Source organism: Notolabrus celidotus, chromosome 21 (assembly GCF_009762535.1).
Source record: "Notolabrus celidotus isolate fNotCel1 chromosome 21, fNotCel1.pri, whole genome shotgun sequence".
NCBI classification, from domain to species: Eukaryota; Metazoa; Chordata; class Actinopteri; order Labriformes; family Labridae; genus Notolabrus; species Notolabrus celidotus.
The window spans coordinates 11,980,232-12,002,806 of record NC_048292.1 but is presented as its reverse complement, the minus strand read 5'-3'; the positions used below and the strand labels follow the sequence as shown (position 1 = coordinate 12,002,806).

General features: G+C 39.1%; 1 protein-coding gene across 2 annotated transcripts; it reads left to right on the top strand.

Moving 5' to 3' along the window:
- The first annotated feature begins 2,283 nt into the window (after positions 1-2,283).
- Positions 2,284-21,746, top strand: il17rel (interleukin 17 receptor E-like). 2 transcript variants are annotated; one of them, XM_034673086.1, is made up of 18 exons: positions 2,286-2,596; positions 3,926-3,953; positions 6,528-6,677; positions 7,428-7,534; positions 9,221-9,335; positions 9,465-9,509; positions 9,854-9,993; positions 10,278-10,349; positions 10,437-10,491; positions 10,602-10,765; positions 12,144-12,188; positions 14,688-14,745; positions 14,861-15,006; positions 15,495-15,554; positions 15,643-15,700; positions 18,435-18,566; positions 20,763-20,813; positions 20,915-21,746. In XM_034673086.1, exons 1-18 carry the CDS (start codon positions 2,486-2,488, stop codon positions 21,016-21,018), a joined length of 1,641 nt encoding a protein of 546 aa, XP_034528977.1. In that variant the 5' UTR covers positions 2,286-2,485; the 3' UTR covers positions 21,019-21,746. The 2 variants fall into 2 exon arrangements, with proteins under 2 accessions (XP_034528976.1, XP_034528977.1); XM_034673085.1 differs by lacking the exons at positions 20,763-20,813; positions 20,915-21,746 and adding an exon at positions 19,804-20,371 and having other exon boundaries at positions 2,284-2,596.
- The last annotated feature ends 829 nt before the right edge of the window (positions 21,747-22,575 follow it).

Here is a 22,575-nt window from a genome sequence, read left to right as displayed (position 1 = left end):
ATAGGCACATCAGGTAGAACTGGGTCACACCAACTGTGTGTTATTTTTGTTTTTTATTTTTCAGGACATACTACAGACGAAAGGTTTAATATCTAGACAATGACATTTAAAAATCAGTTTTATTTACGTTGCATTTTACTGCCCCAATATCCCTAACCATGCACTTTGAAGTCATTGAACAACAACATTTAGAAGAAGTGTTGCAGCTGAAGATGCAACACAATGATCCAATGAGGTTTGACTGTGAAGCATAGACCTGACTCAAGTATGTTTTTCCAACGATTAAAAGCCATCCAGAATCATAAATAATCTTAAATCATCGTACAGTTGCTTGGAAGTTTTGAGTCTTTTCTGTCTTATTCCCAGCAGGGAGTTGCCTCAAGATACCATTTTTCATTTCCAGAACCCCCCTCCTTTCACCACATCACCCCCATCCTCCAGCAGCTTCACTGGCTCCCGGTCAAACTCAGAATTAACTTCAAAATCCTCCTGTACACATTCAAGGCCATTCACAACCTCTCCTCCCAGTAGCTGTCTGATCTCCTCCACATTGTCACCCCCTCTCGCTCCCTCAGGTCTTCCTCCTCCCTCCACCTCTCTGTGCCCCTTGCCCGTCTCAGCACCTTAGGGAGCAGAGCTTTGCTCCCCTACTCTGGAACTCACTCCCACCAGATATCCGAAACTCTGACTCACTACCCCTGTTCAAATCCAAACTTAAAGCTCATCTGTTTCATTCCTTGTCTAACTTCACTGTCTCATTTTATCACGTTGTTTTTATTTATTGTGTTTTATTCCGTCTGTAAAGTGACCTTGAGTGTTTTGAAAGGCGCTTCTAAATAAAATGTATTATTATTATTATTATTATTATTATTATTCAAAGTTTCGTGGACGACTCCTCTCCGTAACAGAACACCCTGCCCCAGGCATTACAAGTTGTTCTTATGACGTGTTGCTGTAAAGCAGGAGAACGAGTACTCTGCTAGGGTTGCTGCAGTGAGAACTGTTCATAGTTGATGTGCTGCAGTGTTATGTTACCAAGTTTAAGAGAGTAATACATGAGTGACAAAATGGAAAGTGGTTGCAAAATAAATTCTGGGGTGATCAATTTACAACAGCTTTTTATATGTTTTATTTATAACACATGAGTCAATTGACCCTGTGGTAAATGAATGAGGTTCCTGTTAACCATGAGACGCCCTTTTTATACCAAAGGTTGAAGCCAAAGTTGTACCACAGCTGTGCCTTTAACAATGCTGTGTGCACGTGCATGTCTTTTCTCTTTTCTCACGTCATTTTGTTTCCAAACATGTAGGTGCATGTCTGATTATGTGCATAAGTGAAGCTCCTGCTGTGGGTTTGATCTTTCTGCAGTTCTTTACCTCAATGTGGAATGACACACTGGGACACCAGTATCACGTCAATGTCATGAGGTGTGATGGCAGCGGCGCTTCCTTTCAACGCTGTTCTGGACCCACAATAACTTGTTAATATTTTTTGTTTAAGACTGTCCTCCAAGCTAATTTTTACCTGACAGTTGTCGTCCATGTAAGGGCTTGCAGCAGCAGCATAAAAGCCAGGAGGAAGTTCTCTGTGTGTAATCATTTAGGAGTTAAATGTCAGGTGTCCACCGAGTCAACCATGACAAGCTGATGCCTTGGATTAGATCATTTTTGTTGTTGAGAGATCAGCCAAACATTAGGAAACTCAATCATGAGCATTTGAAGAAGCAAAACAATTACCTCAGAACATCTGAGTTCACCATGCAGTCATGTTTTTGCACATAGCGGGACTTCCATCCTCACCCCCGAGGCTTTTAAAAAGGTTTTATCAGGTGAGCACAACACGATGAACAACATGCTTGTGTCAAGTTGCAACTGAGTTGTGTCCACGTTTAACCTGACTTATTGAAAAGATGGAAAGATTTTCTATCAGGAAATAGATAAGAAGGATGTTCTTTTTTTTGCCCCCTTCTGGGAAAGTTGAAGAGGGTGTCACTGCTTTTACTGTTCAGGGCTGCTGTGACAGACAGTTCAGCTACAACTGTCACACAGAAACCTTTAAAGTGTGTGGTGAGCGGGGAATAATAAAAATGACATGGAGAGGAAAAGAGGATGTGTAGAGTGACTTGACAAATTACACTGACACTATAATGGAAAGATTGATGATGAGGAAAATGACCTTATGTTGTTGCCTCTCTGTTCCCCAAACAGTCACAAAAACATTCATAACCCAGTAGCTCCGCCTCCCTGCATATTTAAATCCACTCATACCAGCAGCTTCATTGTGTGTGTGCTTGGTTCTGCCCCAGCAGCACACATCACTCTGGATATCATCACATTTAGGACAAATCCAACTCTAAACCCACCACATCCAGCAACCCTCACAGGAACTGGATCTGACCCCAGAAGCAGAAAGAGAGGAGAAGAGGAATCTAAAGCACAAGAAGGGAGTGAGCACAGGAGCAGTGGAAGAAGTCTAGTGCTAAATGGTGAAAATGATCCTGTTTGTGGCCTTGCTGATGTCTTCCTGCTGCTTGGGACTGAATGGAGCTTCAGGACTTGAGAGGATAGAGAAATGCGGCACCAAATGTTCTAAGGTAAATACTACGCCCTCAAGAGGAGTAAGAATAATCTTTGAAGTATAAATAGATTCACACTGAGCTACTGTGTCTTTTTATAAACTCCTGCTATTTCCTCCTGCTGATGCTGCCAACACCACAGTGTGGATCTTTTCTTGTTGTACAACTTAAAACACTCCTGCTTATTGTAGTCTAAATGAATGACACTCATGTCTGTCATAATCCCACGCTGCTACTACTACTACTTCTACCACCTGTACAGCTGCAACTGCTAATACTACTAATCTCAGTTTGAGATGACAGGGCTTTTAAGGTAAATCCTGAGCCGTAGTAGGGATTTCCAAGAAGGCTGTCCAAGCATGAGTCGATCAGTTTAATGAGCTGCTGTAAAGCCAATTCCTGACACTGATAACTCATCTGTTGACTCACTTGAAATGTTTCTGCAAGGATACTTCATGCAAAGGTCAACGTATGTGTACTTACTGTTGATCCCAATATTCCTCATTTTAGATTTCACTCTCTGCTCATGTAATCATTTACTCAAACTTGAGGGAACTAATATAGCAACAAATCTGGTTGGGTGGAGAATGGATAAGCTATAAACTTAAACATGTTTACTTGTTTCAAGTGCACAATAAAGACACAGTCCTTTCTGTGTTACAAGTTTATGCAGGTCAGTTTGCATTATCAGTGCTCCAAGAATACAAAAAAATTCCCTCCAGGAAAGAGTTTCAAAATGCAATGTGAGCTGTCTTTCAAAGCAGCATGATTCAGAATGAGGTAATAAGAATTACCGCATATATTGCTGAATAGCTAAGAACAATGTCGCCTGAAGAAAGAAAATTTAAAGCTCAGAATATTTGGTAAATAAGAAGGAAAATATGATGAAGTAAGTTGCACAATTGAAAAATGACCCTGTTTTGTACACTATTAATGATTACTGCTTTCAGGAAAACCCATAAATATCTTTCACATGGCCTGTGGTCCTGTGTTGACTGTAATGTTCTTATTATTGATGATGAAACACACTGTTGAATGTTGTGCACTTAGTAAAGACTCTTCCTGCAGCTGCCTAATAAGAACACAGATAGAAATAAGAAGTAATTGATAAATTAAATGAATATATTAGACTTTGTATTGGACCTGAGCAAACTCAGCAAAACCACTGAATTGGTTGGGTTCACCTGTGGAGCAATAAGGATGTAAAAAGAATATTACTGTCTGGGAATCCCCTTCTACCTTTATGCAGAGTTACTCTATAAATGAAGACGCTCCAAAAGGGTAAAATAAATGTCTAACATCCTGCTGAACATAACCACCTTCTTTTTTTTTCTCCTCTTCTTGCAGGGCCTCCGCTGCAAGAGCAAGCCAGACTGTGAGTAAAGACACACATCACTTCTGCACTCATGCATGCAAGTAGCTCATCTAAATCACCCATGCTACTGCCAAGGAGTAACTAATCCAGCATTTGATATCTGTACTGTACTGTTTTGTTTACAAAGACACTCAGAATGGCATTCAAGGCAGGGTTAAAAAAGTCCAGACAAACACATCGAGATCATAACTTGACAGTAAATGGTCCCATTAAAACACAGTAATCATTTTGCTGCCACACCCTTTCTCAATGAGAACCCTTTATGTAGAACTTCCTGATATGCACGGAAAAAAGACATTGTTCTACCATTGCTACAAAAGCATCAATTACAATTGAATTGTACTCATTAAATGATACAAATCAAGATGTTCCGATACAACTTATTCCTTCCTTACAACAATTCCAACAAATAATTATGTGCCAAGACTGAGGCAAGGCTGTGATCAAATAAATCTTCACGTTGTCAGACTCATATCATTAAATAGGATGCACTTGTGTGGTGGAGCTATGATTACTATCATTGTTAGACGCCCTGACTCATGCTAAAATAATCTAAGCCTGAAAACAAGGTGAGAAACTGAAACAAGTTAAGCTAACGTTAGCCACAAGTTTACTACTGTGCCTCATCCGCTGAAGGGTGTCAAAAAAACATCATATTTACAAGGAAATTGCTTCTTTTTGTTTTAAGCAGTTTTATTTGTTACATCTTACTAGCTTTAGCTAGCAGTATAGCAGCAGCTGTGACTGTTCCTCTTCGTCTTTAGTCAGGGCCGGCCCGTGGCATGGGCAGTATCGGCAAATGCTAGGGGCGCCAGTTATCCATAGGGGGCGCCTCTAAATGCGTGAGGAAGAAAATTTAATAATAAGAAAAAACAATATATTGTTTTATCTAATTTAATTTTGGATTAAATTGCGGAATGATGCCAATAAACATTTAAAAGCTTGTGATTCACTTTTGGTTTTTAAAATAATGGTATACAAATCAGTTTTTGAAGTCTTTCAGTGTTCATGATTTACTTGTTTTTGTTTTTTCTTTACACTTTGGAAGCTGTTAGCTTAATTAGATAGAAAATGTAGGCTAGGATTAACCCTCCTGTTATGTTCGTTTCTTAGAGACAACAATAATGTTCTTGGGTCAACTTGACCCAGGGCATATTTAATAATTCAAAAGTGTCAGAACCCAAAAAATCCCAATAAACGTTCTTTAAATCTCATTCTTAACTCAATTTCTATCATTTAAATCAATATTTAGTGTATTGTAGTTCTGTAATTCTCACAGATCATAGTTCAATGAGGATAATTCACTAGTTTTGTTTGAAAATTCATGTTAAAACTTTTTTATGTACACTGGAAAGTGCATTTGGGTGAAAAATGTAACACAGTTGCAAAGAAACATTTAGTATTTGACACTTCTGACCCCTTTTAGTCTCCACTTTGACTGCAGGGTCAAATTGACCCACCGACAGTATCTATGTAATATAAATATGCAGGGGAGGTAAATGTATGATTTCATTTTTGTTTTATATGTTGTTCACGCTAATTAAGCCAAGCAGAAGAAGTTTCATAGCAAAAAAATACTTTTAACATTTTTTTTTTTTTTAATCTTAAAAATGGGTCAATTTGAACCGCAACATAACAGGAGGGTTAAATAAGCATTTTGCTTGTACCTTTGCAGTCATCATTTCATAAATGACTGTTGCTTTGTTTAAAGTGTCTGCACTGTGACAATGACTGTGTTATATAATGACTAAATGAATTCTACAACTTTTACATTATGCATTTTGAAATTGTATAATTATGTTCCTGCTAAATATCAGTGTTATTGCCATTTCATAAATGTTCTTTTAGAGGTCATTTTCATTTTAAAACAAAGGAAACCTGTAAAAAATAAGGCTGGATGTCAGTTGTCTTTCAGTGTATATGTGATGTGATTGTTGGAGTTGGTTATAATACAAGGGACACCATTTAAAATCTTGCATAGGGCACCAAGCCGGTTAGGGCCAGCTCTGTGTTTAGTAGTTGCTGGTGGCAGCTACAATGACTGGCATTGCTATGTAGACTGCAGTTTTGGTGAAAATAAATACATTCACTCATGGGAAGGGGGGCAAAATTATGGTATCTATCCATAGAGTTGTTTATCATACTGATCTTTACCCATTACAATTGTTCAGTGAGTATTGGAGGTATGGAGGCTATCTTACTAAAGCTAAAACTAAGACATTAAATAGCTGAACAGATTGAGTTTTTGTCACGAACCCTAAAGAGGAAGTACTTGTTCTTCCTTAAAAGTAACAGAAGGAAAAACAAGCATCTCTTATTCAGTACTTCTTTTATTAACAGTGAACTTGGTAACCTCGTTCAGTGGAAATTCACAAATAGTGTTACTTTACACTGAATGCAATAATTCACATCATGCTCATGGCAGTATGAAAAGCAAAAAATGCAGCCTAAATATAACAGAATGATACTGTAAAATAATAGATGAAATAGTGATGCTTTATATTTAGAAGCTGTTAGTATGAGTCCTGCAAGATAAAGAACTGTGCATTTTTTTTCTGACCCTGTCCTGTTTAGATATCTTTCATCCTGTGTGTCAGAATCCAGCTGAAGGTCTCGACACATCATCCATCTTCCAGAACATCAGCCTTTCCACAGTCATGAGGTGTGAGGGGAGACAGAAGTGCTCGCTACACCTTAGGATCCACACAACATTACAGCTTTCTGGTGAGTATATGTAGTGACTTGAGATTTATACAATATTAAGTTATGAGGGAGGTTATCTTGAATGAAGTGCAGTTTCATCAAGCTATGTGGAGTTCAGCTTATTTCAGCTCTTTGTTCTGGGTCATGCTGCTTTCTGTTTTTTTAAATGCTGATGTAAGTTGCTTCCTTCTGTTAAGGGAACTCTCTATAATTGACCTTCATGCCTATGTTTGCTGTGACTCAGCATATCTAACTCAAATAGGAAGTTTCAATTCTAACTACTGAATTGCTACTGAACGTTGTCAGGACAACATCATGCTTAACAGTGATGATATTTGCAGAAAGGAAGTGTCAAAACCAGACACTTTCTATGATCTAACTTCTGCTTCAATATGTCACTGTTTTTCTGTTCCTGATCAGCACAAAGAACACATGAGTTGATAAGGTTATGGCTAAAGTACACATGCAGGAAGACACATCCACATCAGCAGCACACTAAAATGAACTCAACATATTAATCCTGTCCAGACTGGAGTGGGGGAAATCCCTCTGATTGTGTTTGAGTCATCAGTCCATTCAGCCAATATAATATGATGCACACCTTCTTCCTTTATTACACAGGCAATAATGCTGACTCATGGAATGCTTCACACATTTTTCAAGAGATTAACTTACTGGTTATCAGTTTCGATTAATGTTTGATAACCGCCATGCACCTTGCAAATTCAAATGAACTTTAGTCTCCTGACTTTACATTTTTTTGATCCCTAGAGTCCATCACTGGTTTGTCCATCTGCACTGTCACTGAAGGGATGATGTCCAACTGCCAAATCATAAGCCTCAAAAGAGCATCCAATCAAAGACAGTCTGGACTTCAGGTACTATTAGGAGAAGCAGTGGAACCACTAGGAGATGTTTCCCACCACAGTTACCTTGGTCACTCTGTTCATGTGTTTCTATTGTTTCTATTTATAGGCAGCTCTGTGTACATAACTTGAGTCAAAGACAAACCCCCTGACAGGACAACCAAATTTAATGATATCATATTATATAATGTGGTATGCAATGATGCATTACCATAGACTGTATATAAAATGGACAGCGTTGCTCCGCCTTTTCCAGTTGTACAGTTTTGAAGCCAAAAAACCCTGCTCCAGGGCGCAGCCATTGTGCAGCCAGAGTCTGTGAAGCCACAGCATTTCTGTGGTTGCCCCGGTAATTTCTGTGTCGGCACGGTAACGAGTTTCGCCCTACAGTGTAGCGTCACAAGATCTTATGGAGTTTCTCTCTACAGCAGCTATCAATCAAAGTAAACCCTGAAGTAAAACTCTGTTTTTAATCTCTAATAACTACCGAAGGAGAAACTTTTCAGAAAAAAAGAGGCCTTGAACACAAAACAGTCAAATAATAACTACATATCACCACAGCATACGGATGTGAGAAACATTCGTACCACGTGCATTTATTTTTTAAAGTTTGACTGCAGCCCCATTCAAATGAATGGGGGAGACAGAGTTTTTGTGCTATACTGCAGCCAGCCACCAGGGGGCAGACGCTTTGGTGGAAGCTTCACTTCCAGCCGAGCGAGCTGCACCCCTGTGCAATACCTATATGATTCATTCCTATTGCATTGTATCAAAATGAATGTTATTGTATCGTGTTGTGACCATAGACTGTATAAAATATGGACGTAGTATCCGTGACGTCACCCATCTGTTTCTGAAGCGCTGTTTTGAGGCCAATTAGCGGCGGCAGCCATGTTGCTGCTGTCGAGCGATTGTGACATAAAGAGGCGGGCTTCGAGCGTCCCAGCCAACAGTAGCTGTTGGCTGGGCGTTCCCACCTGTCAATCAAGTCAGCTGTGCCTCTCATTGGAAGACTCGTAATCTCAATATCTTCCAAATTTGCCATGTTTGAAAAAAATTCAACCCCTGTGCAGTGTGTGCCGATCGAGAAATGAGCTATCCAGACTACACTCGTCTTTTGTACCAGGCTGTAAACATGTTTATTTCTGCTGTAAAGATCGGCTTTTTTGAACTGGTGTGTATGTGGTTTCCGGTACTTCCGGAGCCAGCCTCAAGACCCTTGATGAACTGCAGTTTTTAGCACTTCCGCATTGGACTCTTATTTTTATTTTTTATTTTATTTACTGTATCTTATCATGTCTTTTATTATCATGCCATATCACATTGTTTTATATCTTGTCGTGTAGTGTCTTATCTTATGTGTAATATTGTATATAGCAGCGTCAGGAATTCCATTAGGGATTTATGAGACATTTTCTCTTGTACTTCAGGTTTAAGTTCAACTTTTATATGTTCAAGACTTTGTTTTGTGCTGCAATTTGAAATGTCATTTAACCTTAAAAATCTGGGACCTGGTGATTGTACAGTTGCTTATTTCCCCCCTTAGATCTCAGTCACATGTATCCTACTTGTTTGTCCCCTTTACATAACAGTTATCTGATATGGATCTTAACCTGTTTCACACTGCCTATGATGAAAGGGCAAGTGACGTATGACAGACATGTGACAGCTTGTGTGTTTCTGTTTACCTTCCTGAAGGTGGAGGTTGAGCATGATTGCACTGAGATTTCTCCAAACCAAAGTGTTAAGGTAACAATGGAAACTGTGCCGAGCTATTGTGGCATAACCTGGATTGGCACTCATAAAGCTCCAGGTAAGAACATGTGCTTGTTTGTTGAGTTATGCAGATCATGTAAAAGTTATTCATGTATGGGTTATGTGACATTTATAATTCTTGTTCTCGTTGCTTTTATGATTTAAACTTTATTACTGTTCTCCACAGGATGCAGCAGTAAAGATTTACAGAGAAATGTCCCAGAGTGCATCAGTAAGTACAGCTTTTTGTAACCTAGCAAGATTGAAATATCCTGCATGAAGTATTATAAACTTAAAGTCTCAAGTTATATATATATATCTATATATATATCTATATATATCTATATATATATCTATATATATCTATATACATATAGAGAGATATATATATCTCTCTATATATAGATATATATAAAACCCTTTTAGCGTGAAATAAAAATCTGTTATAAAGTTTAAAAGAAAAAAAGGTTTTAGAAGTAGATTTGAAAACAAATCTGGATTTTTTTTGCTATACAATGTAACTTCATGTTAGATGCAGCTCTCATATAGGCTGACCTTGTCCTCTGTCTCCATCAGCTGGGAGGCTGTCGTACAATGTAAACCCACAGAGGAAGGAGCTGAGTGTCAGTGTATCTGACATGCTGGAAGATCACAACTACCACCTCCGTCTCTGCAAGAAGGACTTCATCTGCACTGACACGGGGGCTTATGCACTGGTTGGTCCCACTATTTATTGACAGTCAATTTTGGCAGGAAGGGCTTAATACAATGTAAAGGCAAGGCAAGGCAAGGCAAGGCAAGGCAACTTTATTTGTATAGTGCATTTCATACACGAGGGCAACTCAATGTGCTTTACATTAAAAGATTAAAAGCATTGTTAACATTTGGACAAGCATAAAAGAACACACTTAGTATGATAAATATAACATATTTACATGTACATACTCACTCACACAACACACAAGATGACGTATGTCATAAAGCTTTGTTTCTCTTCCAGATAAAGAAGGAGGAACCTGTGAAGAGTGCCACCTTCCCATTCTCGCGACCTCTGCCCTGCCTCTGCATAGAGGTAAAAGCTTCAAAAGCCTGTTTTGATGAGTAATCTGCTCCATGATAGTAATACTACCTTTGTTACTTATTAACTAATTTTTCACAGGGTTGGTCAGCTGTGACTGATGCTCCTAGAGTTCAGGTCTGCCCCTTCAAAGAACGTGAGTCACTTCTAATCACAAGAAATGACCTAGTAAGCTGACTGTGTGCTGTAGTACTCCCAGACTGACAACACATCCTCTGAAATGTTTCCAACCTTGCCTTACTGCAGGCGTGGAGGAGTTGTGGTTTGGAATTAACTTCGACCCACTCGAGGAGACATTATCGTGGGAGCCACCTTGTCGTGTCTCTGCCGTGGTCGGGTTGTGTCAGAAGAGAGAGGATGGGCTCTGTATGGATCTGCCTCATGCCTCCCAGAATGCCAGCAGAGCAAAGGTACAAATCCAAGATGGTGAAGCTTCACAGTGCTTTTGTTTACCTTGCTTATTCTGAGTCATTCAACACCATAGATGGCACACATGCTTCTGTGGGCAGAAGTGACCCCACCTATATGAGCATGTGGCTGTGTTTCCTGTGCCATCATGAATTAACTTGCTGCTACTGATGCTTTGATAATTAACTGTTCACTAACCCTAAACTTAGGAGTCATCTGTCAAAAAGAAAGGCACATTATATTTTCTATTTTCAAGGTTTTATTTCAGGTTTAGCTACTGTTTTAGTCGATATTCTTTACTATGATGGGTAAAATTTACTATTTCTAGATAACTAATCAACTTTTTTATTGCATTTCTTTCAGTATTTCTGTGTTCACCACAAGTTAACACATTGTATATAAGTAACGAAAAAAACAACAAGGAGAAAAAAAAAATACTTAAATACAAAAAAATAAAGAAATAATAATAATTTAAAGTACAAACAAAAATGAAGATAAACATAAGAAAACAAGGTAAATAAATAAAGTTAATAATAATAAATATTTTTAGATAACTTATAAAAAAAAACGTTCAGGAAGACATCTCACGACCCCCTACTAGTGTCTGGCGACCCTCCAGGGGGTCCTGACCCACACTTTGGGAAACCCTGACCTAGACAACTGGGAAGAAGCCAGAGATAGACACTTTCTATGATCTAACTTCTGCTTCAATATATCACTGTTTTTCTGTTCCTGATCAGCACAAAGAACACATGAGTTGATAAGGTTATGGCTAAAGTATACATGCAGGAAGACACATCCACATCAGCAGCACACTAAAATGAACTCAACATATTAATCCTGTCCAGACTGGAGTGGGGGAAAGCCCTCTGATCTTTGTTTGAGTCATCAGTCCATTCAGCCAATATTAAGTGATGCAGTTTCACTTAATGTTTGATAATCACCGTGCATAGACATAAATCAGATCTAATGAAAGGCAGTAAACTTATTTTGGTCACATTCATTATTTTGTTATGCAAATGTTTGGCAATGTTGTTATTTTAAGGCAATTCAGAACCATGTAAGGGTTAACTAGACAACTGGGATAGTTACAGTGAAGAAGCCAGAGCCTGCACCTGGGAATCCTCACAATGAACTGAGATTGTTAATCAAATAGAGATTGTTGCTGGATTAACCCCACATGGACGTTTCTTAAGGGAACTCCCTGTTATAAAGAAAGCTGAGTGACTCGGACTGACTTGTCTTGAAGCTACAACCAGCTGAACTCGAAAAAAAGAATCAAGTCTTAACTGAAAGATAAAATGAATAGGGTACTGTTTGTATGATCATAGCCTAAATACTATATCATTATTATTTCTTCTATCAATCTTTCTCTTTCAGATTTCCTTTACCAAAGTGGATCCCCACCCTCAGCTCTGCATGAAGGTAACGGTCACTTTCCCTCTTTGGCTCCTCTGGCTTTCATAGAGAAACAATGTGGCCAACATTAAGTGTGTTGTTGTTGGCCAATAGCTACTATACTGAGTCATAAGATGCCCTGATACCATTCTTTTTTGAAAATAAGTAACAGCTGTTTTTACTAGGTCTTAGTGTTCACAAACAGGCTGTCAGACTGTCCACGTCTTTAAACCAGATTATTTGAAGCCAAGTGACTGGTTGAATAACAACAAGGGGGCATTATTTGGTATAATCTAACCTCATCAAGTCAAATAAAACTCTAAAAACCTACAGTTTAGTTTCAATGAGATTCAGCCACACTTGATTCTATGAAAATATGACCATTCCACTTTAGGCATGAGACGCGCATCTCACGGAGCAGATCAATCTAGTCGACAGCAAGAGACTCCCCTTTTTTTCCAGAAAGGAATTCTGATTGTTTGTTTATTTATTCAGACAATTTTAGTTATCTTATTGCAGTTAAAACAAAACAAAAGAAAAGAGAAGTAAAAAACACATTTTATTTCAGGCCCATGAAGGGCCCCCCTCCCCACTTGGGCCCTAGGTAGTCAGTCCCACTTTTCCCCCCACTACGACGCCCCTGTTCACAAATCAAAGCTTGGATTGAAACAATTTGTCAAACCATCCCTGGAAAACTAAGAGCAAAATAGAGACATTTCCATCACTTACAGTATGTGCGTATATTAGTGGAGCTTCAACCATCAGCTAATTGGCTAAGCTTGCCCAACAACTTCGAACAAGAACAAGTCTTTCGTTCACCTTCTTTTAATATGTTCAAACAATACACAATATAATACATGGATGTAGTCTCAGTGATGTCACTCAATGGTTTCTGAAGAGGCTATTATGAAGTCCAATGATGGTGGTCGCCATATTAGAAATTCTGACTCTGGCTAACTCTTGGCTAATTTAGAAACTAGCAAAGAGGTGTAGCTGAGGCCATTGAGTTGCCGCCTTGCAAACAGATACAACATGCTCCAAGTTGTCCAATTGGCCATACCTCAATATGCCTGATTATAAATAACTCTTAGCCTTAATGTAATCAAAACAGGTGTGCTATATAAAATCCATTCAATAAAGAAATGACTTCAAGAGATCAGCTTCTTTTAGTACAATAAGCATAAATATGCTTACATGTAGGTTCAAACGATTTAAATTGAGCTGCAAATTTGCAAGACATTGTCCTGTGAAGTCCTTTAAGTGTTGGGATTTGGAAGCGCTGGAATAGCTCAGTTGGTTGAGCAGGCGCCCCATGCACAGAGGCTACTGTCCTCATTGCAGTCACTTGTCGTAGGATCGATTCTCAGTCCTGGAATGCTTGACGCATGTCAATTCCCCCCTCTCTCTCTCAAACATTTCTTGTCTCTCTCAAGCTGTCCTTTCAAAATAAAGGCAAAAAAGTTAAAATGTTACGGTTCAGAAATGAACCCCCGTCCCTGAGCTTTATGCCTTTCCATTGGCTGTTAAGGGCAAATATTTGATAAGCTTCAAAACCATAGACGGTATAAAATATGGACGTAGTACCCGTGACGTCACCCATCCGTTCCTGAGCGCTGTTTTGAAGCAAATCAACGGCGTCAGCCACATTGGAAATGCGGAACTCAACCAGTCATACTATGATGTAAAGGGGCGGAGTTTGAGCCTCCTAGCCAACAGCTATGTGTTCCTGCCTGGGAGTCAAGTCAGTCATGTCCTTATTTGGGCAAAAACTCGTAATCTTAATATATTCTGAACCGTCGCATTAGAAAAAAATTCACCCCCCGTACAGTGTGTGCCGATAGAGAGATTAGCTACATAGAGCCAAGCTGTTTTTTGAACCAGGCTGTAAACATGTTTATCAAAGCTGAAAGGTTGTCTTTTTGAATTGGTGTCTATGTGGTTTCTGGTGTTTCTGCAGCCAGCCTCAAGCGGATTCTCAATGAATTGCAGTTTATAACACTTTCGCATGGGTTTCATAGTTTGAGACCGGAGGTTGCCGCTTGTTCAAAACATTTCAGAAATCTTATTTGAACTTTAGGTTACATTTTCTTCAAATAAATGAATAACATAAATCAATTATTTGAAAATAAATAAGTGTGTGATTATAAATCATCTGGGCGGGATGCTGAAAGCATTTCCATGAAGTCTCTTCATTTCTAAAAAAAGGAAACCTCACAGTTTATCAGTATACTTTTACAATGGTGATTACAGTCATAAAAGGGGAAGGGATGTGTTGAAAGCTCATCTGTTCCATTGCAAATTGGTCATCGGTAAAAAGCAGAAGTTGTATGTGTATTGTTACTTGTGACTTTGGTGCATTACTGTGTGTACTAGTTTAAAAGTGAGGTAAAAGTCTACATTGGAACTATTTCTTGTAGACTTTTTGAAAACAATCTTAGACAAATCTCTGTCTTAGATCTAATAATTTCCTCTCAGCTTTTTAAAACACTTGTTGAAGAGAACTCAAATTTGTTTTGCCTTCTTCAGTTCACCACATGGTCTCAGTCCTGGACCAGATGCCCTTTCGCTAATGCAAGATTTCAAGGTAACATCAGCATTAAAATCATGCATTCAATCTACCTGACATACATTCTGACTCATGAAGATAATAATAGATGTTATAATGGTTGTTAAACTGATAACTCTCTGATCATTTCCAGCGTGGGAGTTTGCTGTGACAAGATATCAGGGTCATGAAGGCGTGGAGATAATGTCTCAGATCACTGCAGACTTTTCTGTGGAACTGTGTGCAAAGTCTGATGAGTCGGATGAGTGCAGAATCACTAACGCGCACACCGTACATGTGGTAGGTATCACACACTGAGTCAAGTGGTAGCCAGGGCAGATTACCTTATTTGGTAATGGATAACAGTGTGCAACACAGGGTTCCAAAATACGCCATAAATCCACAGCCAGTTCCTGTTTGTTACCAGTAATGAACACGTTTCCTCCAAAGTGCTTTAGTTTGAACTTTTTGTAATCTACTAAGCTATCTAAGATAATTACGCCATTTAGCTAATGTACTATGTACCTGCTTTTACATCTGCCACCTAACACATGCTACCACATGTCTTCTGGTATTGATGCATGGAGCTGCTCAGCTATTTGTATGTTCCTGCACTTTGAGCTATTATCCTCCATCAATAAATCATCACGCCTCTGAGTTACTACTGACAGCTGACAAGGCTGACAGCATTTTGAAGAGACAATAAAACTAAATAGAAACTATGCAGCTCCCAAAACATCAGCATGGTTATGCCTCTCAAGTGTTTTTGTTTCTTTTGTGTCTCTCAGGAGAAACATCAAGCTGCTGGCTTAAACCTTAAAGGAGAATTTTGCAACACTTGTCTTCAGGTATGTTTGGAACCTTTTGAGATATGCTACGAGTGCATTTAGATTAACACAGATGACGACTTTGAATTCACATTTTGTATTTTGATAGGCCAAGAGGATGGGCGTGGAGTTTGCTGTCACAGTCATCCGCTGTCTTGATGATTGCAGTAAGTAGAACTTGTTTTTGACTCGTTATGGACTACAACTGAATTCATCCTCCCTCCTCCTCTTCCTGTCTCCTCCTGTGTGGTCTAATCCAGGCATGTCCAAACTTTAGTTCTCTCTTTGTTTTCACAACCTGAAACGCCCCATTAGTTTACCATGGAGATGGTTATCCTGAATTCATTTAAAAAAATGTTTAAAGCACCAACAAGCAACATGTTTACTGTCATCCACTTTCTAAAAGGGTACTTAAAATGCAAGTGCCTCTGAAGTTTGCTGTAAGTGGTTTCTTGGCATCATTTTGCAAAATAAAGGGATTTACAGTATCTTTGAAGCACTACTCTTAGAACGTTAAACTCAATCTTCTGAGAACTATGTACTCAATGTATCATCTTATAAAAGTCTACAAACCACAGATTTATGATGAACACTTTCATTTTCTGCTTGATGTGAAACTGAAAGTGAAGGTGTTATGGGCCACAAGCACTTTCAAACTTACTCAGACATGTTATGTCTAAGCAGCAACTTCAGATGCTGAAAAGAGAAGCTAATGTTGAAATGCGAAAACCTTCAGTCCCTCAAATGTCCACTTGATGCGGGCTACAAAAGTCATTGAGACCTTATTAATACCCATGTAAGAGCATGTTTCCATTAACATTTTTTTTTTGCAGTGGAAGCGCCTATTTTCTAAACAGAGCCAGTACAGTTTAACATTTCAGCACTTAGCGTCCTCAGCGCAAAAACACCCTCAGTGTCAGCTGTTTTTTGTCACTGTTCTCTCAGCTGAAATTATTAAACTTTTGGACCACTCTCCAATGTCACATCTCTGTCAGTGACCAATCAAAATCAAGAAGGGTTGGGATCTCTGTTATCAGCTTTGTCAACAACAATGTCTTTACAGAGGAGAAACTAATAACTCTCATACTTTTAAGGTGAAATTTCCTGGTCTTGCGCTGCTGCTGATGTTTCAACATAATCTCTATCAGCTGTTTTTATGTGTTCTTTGTTAAATCCAAGCGGCAACCTCCGGTCTCAAACTATGAAGCCCATGCAAAAGTGTTATAAACTGCAGTTCATCGAGAATCCACTTGAGGCTGGCTGCAGAAACACCGGAAACCACATAGACACCAATTAAAAAAAGACGATATTTGCGGCATTAATAAACATGTTTACACCTTGCTAATTTCTCTATCGGCACACACTGTATGGGAGGTGAATTTTTTTCTAGCGTGACAGTTCAGAAGATATTAAGATTACGAGTTTTTGCCCAAATAAGGACATGACTGACTTGACTCCTGGACGGGAACACATAGCTGTTGGCTAGGAGGCTCAAACTCCACCTCTTTACGTCACACTCTGCCTGGTTGAGTTCTGCATTTCCAATATGGGTGCCGCTGTCGATTGGCCTCAAAACAGCGCTTCAGAAACAGATGGGTGACGTCACGGATACTACGTCCATATTTTATACTGTCTATGAAGCAGACAGAGCATTTTAAAGAGAAACAGAAGTGCCTTGAGACAACTTTTGTAGCCTAGCACAGCAAACGCCGATGAGAGGCACTCTGAAATGAGGTTGCGACCATAGACTGTATAAAATATGGACGTAGTATCCGTGATGTCACCCATCTGTTCCTGAGAGCTGTTATGAAGCAAATCGACGGCAGCAGCCATATTGGAAATGCGGAACTCAACCAGACAGTGTGATGTAGTTTGAGCCTCCTAGCCACTAGCTATGTGTTCCCGTCCGGGAGACAAGTCAGTCATGTTCTTATTTGGGCAAAAACTTGTAATCTTAATATCTTCTGAACCGTCGCGTTAGAAAAAATTCACCCCCTATACAGTGTGTGCCATTAGAGAGATTAGCTACGTAGGGCCAAGCTGTTTTTTGAACCAGGCTGTGAACATGTTTATTAATGCTGCAAAGATCGTCTTTTTCCCATTCATGTCTATGTGGTTTCCGGTGTTTCTGCAGCCAGCCTCAAGCAGATTTTCAATGTATTGCAGTTTATAGCACTTCCGCATGGGCTTCATCGTTTGAGACCGGAGGCTGCCACTTGGTTGCGACTGCTGCCGGAAGCCGACACAGGCCCTTAAAAATCCTGTTCTTACAGCAGGAGTGGACATGCTCACAGCCTGGTACTAACATCTGTTTTAGTCTCTTGGCCCTGCCCCAGCTCCACCTCTTTGCTGGTTCCTAAATTGTTCGAAAGTTTCCGAGTCAGCATTTTCAATTCATGTTTTACACAGTCTATAATTATACCTGACTTTTCAATGTGTCTAAAATAAATGCTGACCTTCTTAGCTCTATTCATCTGTCTCTTTTCCTGGCATCACGATTATGAAAGTGTATTGACAAAAGAACAGCTGGAGGCACAAAACAAATTTCTATGTCTTCTCAGGTTCAAGGTGCCTGATTCATGTTTTTGTCAAAGTCAACACAAAAGCCACTAAAAAGAATAAGAGCTGGTTGGCAAAACAAGCTGGAGTTGGTGTAAAGATCCTTTTATAGGTTAAGTCTTTATTGAGAGCTTCAGCCGCATGAATGTGTTTGTCAGGAATCATTTGCTAAGTCTGTTTATTTTGGGCTTTCTCACATTTAGATTTTTGGATAGAGAAACTTTGTCATCTCAGCATAGTTTATACACAGTATTCAGATATTTTGAAATTATTTTCAATTATGTACCGGTATGTTTCCACTCAGGTTTCTAGTTGTCTCAAAACCTCACTTTTGTTCCACAGATAAATCATGGTCCCTCAGCTCTGTCATCTCCAGTCAACCCTCCGAGCCCCTGACCTGGGTTATCGTAACTGTTGGTGTTTGTCTCTCTGGCGTCATCATCATCACTCTGGTTCTGCACATACTGTTAACAGGTTGGTATAATAACAGTTTGGTGCTCAAGCTTGTAGCATTGTTTGCTTTGTGAACACACTGTTGTGGAAGCACGTGTATGATAAATTGAATTGGCACAGTTCCAGTTTCCATTACTGTGGCAAACAGAGGCAGGACTTTCTGAGTCATGTTTGTCAAAGCTTTAACGCTAGTATAGACTTTGCTCAAGGGAACAAACCCTGATTTATAACGTCCACTTTTTCAAACTGCTGCCACCAATGTTTGATTTTCTGTCTCCTGGTAACAGATGCCAGTGAGTTACAACAATAGGTTGCATGTCTGCATTTAGATGCTCAGGCAGCTAAAACTTTGTTATGCATTTCCAGTAATTGAAGACAACTCACAAATATCTCTCTTCACATGCGTGGTTGGGCAAGTTGGACCGAGTCAGAACCTGATAGTGTGGAAAATATCCAGAGGACGTTTAAGATATTGACTTTAGTCTGTCCTTAGGTGGGAATGAGAAAACCAGATGACATGTAAGCAGTGGTGCCGTATAAGGGGGCAAAGTTAGGATGATTCCAAGGGCCCATGACTGACAGGGGGCCCGAAAAAAACACCCAAAAAACCTTAATTAATATTTTATTCAGAATAAGGTAATTAAAAAAAACGGTCCCATTGTCTTGATAAAATGTATATCGGAGATCTCTACTTTATTTGGGCAAATTCATATTACCCCCCTGTATCGGCATGAAATGGTACAGCCCAGCCTGAGTCGTGCTAGTCAGCTGTGCCGCATAGTCAGACAGAAGTTGCACAGTGCACAGAGTTCGCTAAAGGCAGCTAAAATGTCTGTGAAGACAAAGTCTGGGTCCCAGAAAGGAAGGGAAAGAAAGGAGAGAGAGGAGAGACTACTAGCTGCACTTCTTTAATGATGTGGCATAGCGTGAATTAGAGTCACTTCACATAAAGTTATATAAAACTTGAGTTTGAACAGAATTTCTGTCTGATTTGCAACTCCCATGACCCCTTGCTTCTTCCTGACATCAAACTATCTTGTTTCGTTTTGTTCCAATTGAGAGACCCATAGTAGTGAAAGCTGCAAACTGTGCCTTTAATGAAGCAATGATTTTCTTTTATAAATGCTGGTGTTATCAAATCAAAAATCATTCATCATATAGAATTCTTGATGTGCTACTTCAAAATGTATTTCTTAGCTGCTTCTCAATTCATTCGTCTCCTCGCACCCCTCACTCAAGTTGTTTCCTCGCGTCTTAGCTCCTCCTGGCAAGGAACTGAAAGAGAGACACCAGGACAGAGGAATCACATTCTAATGAGCCTAATGAGAAATCCTTCAGTCTGTATTAATGTCAGATATTGATGATGAGCTGCACAGCTCTCCCCTGTAAAACCAGCAGGTACAAACGTCAAGGGAACACTTTGTTAAAGAAACCATTGCAAAAACTTCTAGTCTATGTCACATTTAGATGGATATCATAATCACATCAAAGTCTAACAAAGAAACTTTTGTTCATTGAGATATGTAAATTGTAAAACATGCAGTAGTTGATTTACTATGGATTTTAATTTTAATCACCTGATCAGTGTTATTTGGTATGATTCCTGTGGCCTGTTATTTGACTTGCATTAATGTGATCTGTACAATAAAACACCACAGAGCTGAGTGAGTTCATGTCGCTTTTCTTGTTACATAAAGTAAAAACCAAACTGCTGCTTTAAATGACATACTGCATATCGTTCACGTACAAGCGCTGACTTTTAGAGCCGAGTCATTCGTTACCGAGACATCAGCTAGCTCCCCAACTCAGTGCTACATTCCTTTAAAAGGTCGTAATCATTTTTTTTTCAAATATACATCCATGATAAAAGTTGTAAAAAAAAGCAACCCTGATAAACAGACTTGCGCCAAGCTCTGACCAACGTCCTCTTGCTTTGAGCTCCTCCAGAACCCTCCTCTCTTCTTTAGGCACATTTTAATTAATTGTGAGATCCTTCATCGTGGTTGAGGAGAAATGATTTCCATGTCAGTCAAGGAGAGAGGACATGAGGACGCACAAATTAATTAGAAGCAACCTTTATCCTTCACATTCCCTAACCCTATTCACAAGTGCCATGGATGTATCTGAAAGTGAAATTACACACTTGATTTGTCATAACCAGCCAGTGGAAAGTACATTTCCTCTCCCTTACCTGATTCCCCATGTATTTTATTTCAGTGAATCAGAAGAGGAAACAGAAAAGAAGCTGTTCCTCCAAAAAGCAAATAGGTAAGGTCACTACCATCTCTTTCTTTTACTGACAGCATACCTGATGCCATTATTTTTGTCACACTTCTGAAACCTGAACCTTATCCTTTAATTTTCCACAGATGCTTCCATCAAAAGTGTGGTCCCTGCATTCCATACTCAAGTTCTTATACCTGACTCACCTTCGTGTGGGAACACAGAGAAGGCTGTCTTAATCCGCGACTGACCAAAGAGCTGTTCCCCAATCCAAAGCATTATGTGTAATTAGTAGTATAGAGCTTTAAAGATGTTACAGACTAATAGTCCTCTGTTGAATGTAGTGTTTTTTGTAAGTATAGACATTTCAAATGTTATATATGTTACTGTATGTTTGCTTGATAGTAGGGTTTTCAAGTTACCGAGTGTTGTTGATGTATTCTGTGGTCGTCTAAGTTGATGTGTATTTTCTTATTCTTCAGTTACATTTTTTGTTCATCCAGCAGCTAAACAGTCAGTTGCACTACTGATTGAAATTATATTTTCAATAAAAACTGCAAAGAAAACGGAGGAAAACCTGCTATTTTTTTACATTCCAAAGCTAGCTCAGTTTTAATTAGTGATGCAGTTAGATCAAAAAAGTTTTCCATGTGCTCACTGCAAACGTCAGCTCAAATATGATATATTATGAAAACTGGAAATGTGAAAATGTCACCAATAATAACCTTTAACACCCAACACCTAAAGCCTCATCAAACTTGTCTTTACAAATGTTGTGTCACACTGCCTGTCAAGATGTGTGTTTGAGTCCACACCCTGTAAAGGCCTCCTACCAGCGAATAACAACATCCTTTGGTATGTCCACACACTGGTTTCCAAGAAATAACTGAAGTTCCCACCACCTTTTGTTTACACACCTGTTCAGACATGTCAGCCTTGCTATTTACTTTTCTTCTTTGAAGTGGACACACTTCCCTCATGCTTTGCATATTTTCTATCCTTCCATCATTCATGTGAATTAAAATTGCAGCTGCAAGAACTGCAAGGTGATATTTGCAAGTACTAAATGAATAATGAATCAAACAACTTTTGGTAAAATGAACAGTTTTGTCAAATATCATCATCAGGGGCGTCGCCAGGAATTCTGGGCTCCCTGAAAAGATATCTCAGTGGGCCCCATCACCACAGCCAACCCTACAAAATATAACATTGCTGCTATAATACTGGTTTATTTGCATTAAACATAAATATGTGCTTAAAACTATCCTGGTTAACTGATTCAAATCTAGGCTATATATATATATATATATATTTACAATTTCTCCAGATGTAACTGCACAATATTGACCTTCAGACTGTCCACCTCTTTAAACAAGATTATTTGAAGCCAAGTGACGTGTTGAATAACAACAAGGGGGTATTATTTGGTATAATCTAGCCTCATGAAGTCAAATAAAACTTTAAAATCCTACAGTTTACTTTCAATGAGATTCAGCCACACTTGATGCTGTGAAAATATGAAAATGACAATTGTTTTTATGCATAGACAGCTGTTTAAATCACACTAATAGCCTATTGTTTCTGCGTTTTTAACTTATTAATTGTGCATCCACATTGACTGATCAAGGCTCACTGGCTGTTCCACAGCCACTGTCCACTCAGCACCCCAGGAGCTGCCTGCTGCTGACAGACAATTGCAGTCCAAACATAAACAGAGACTCCCCTTTTTTCCAGAAAGGAATTCTGAATGTTTTTTTATTGATTCGGACAATTTTACTTATCTTATTGCAGTTATAACAAAACAAAA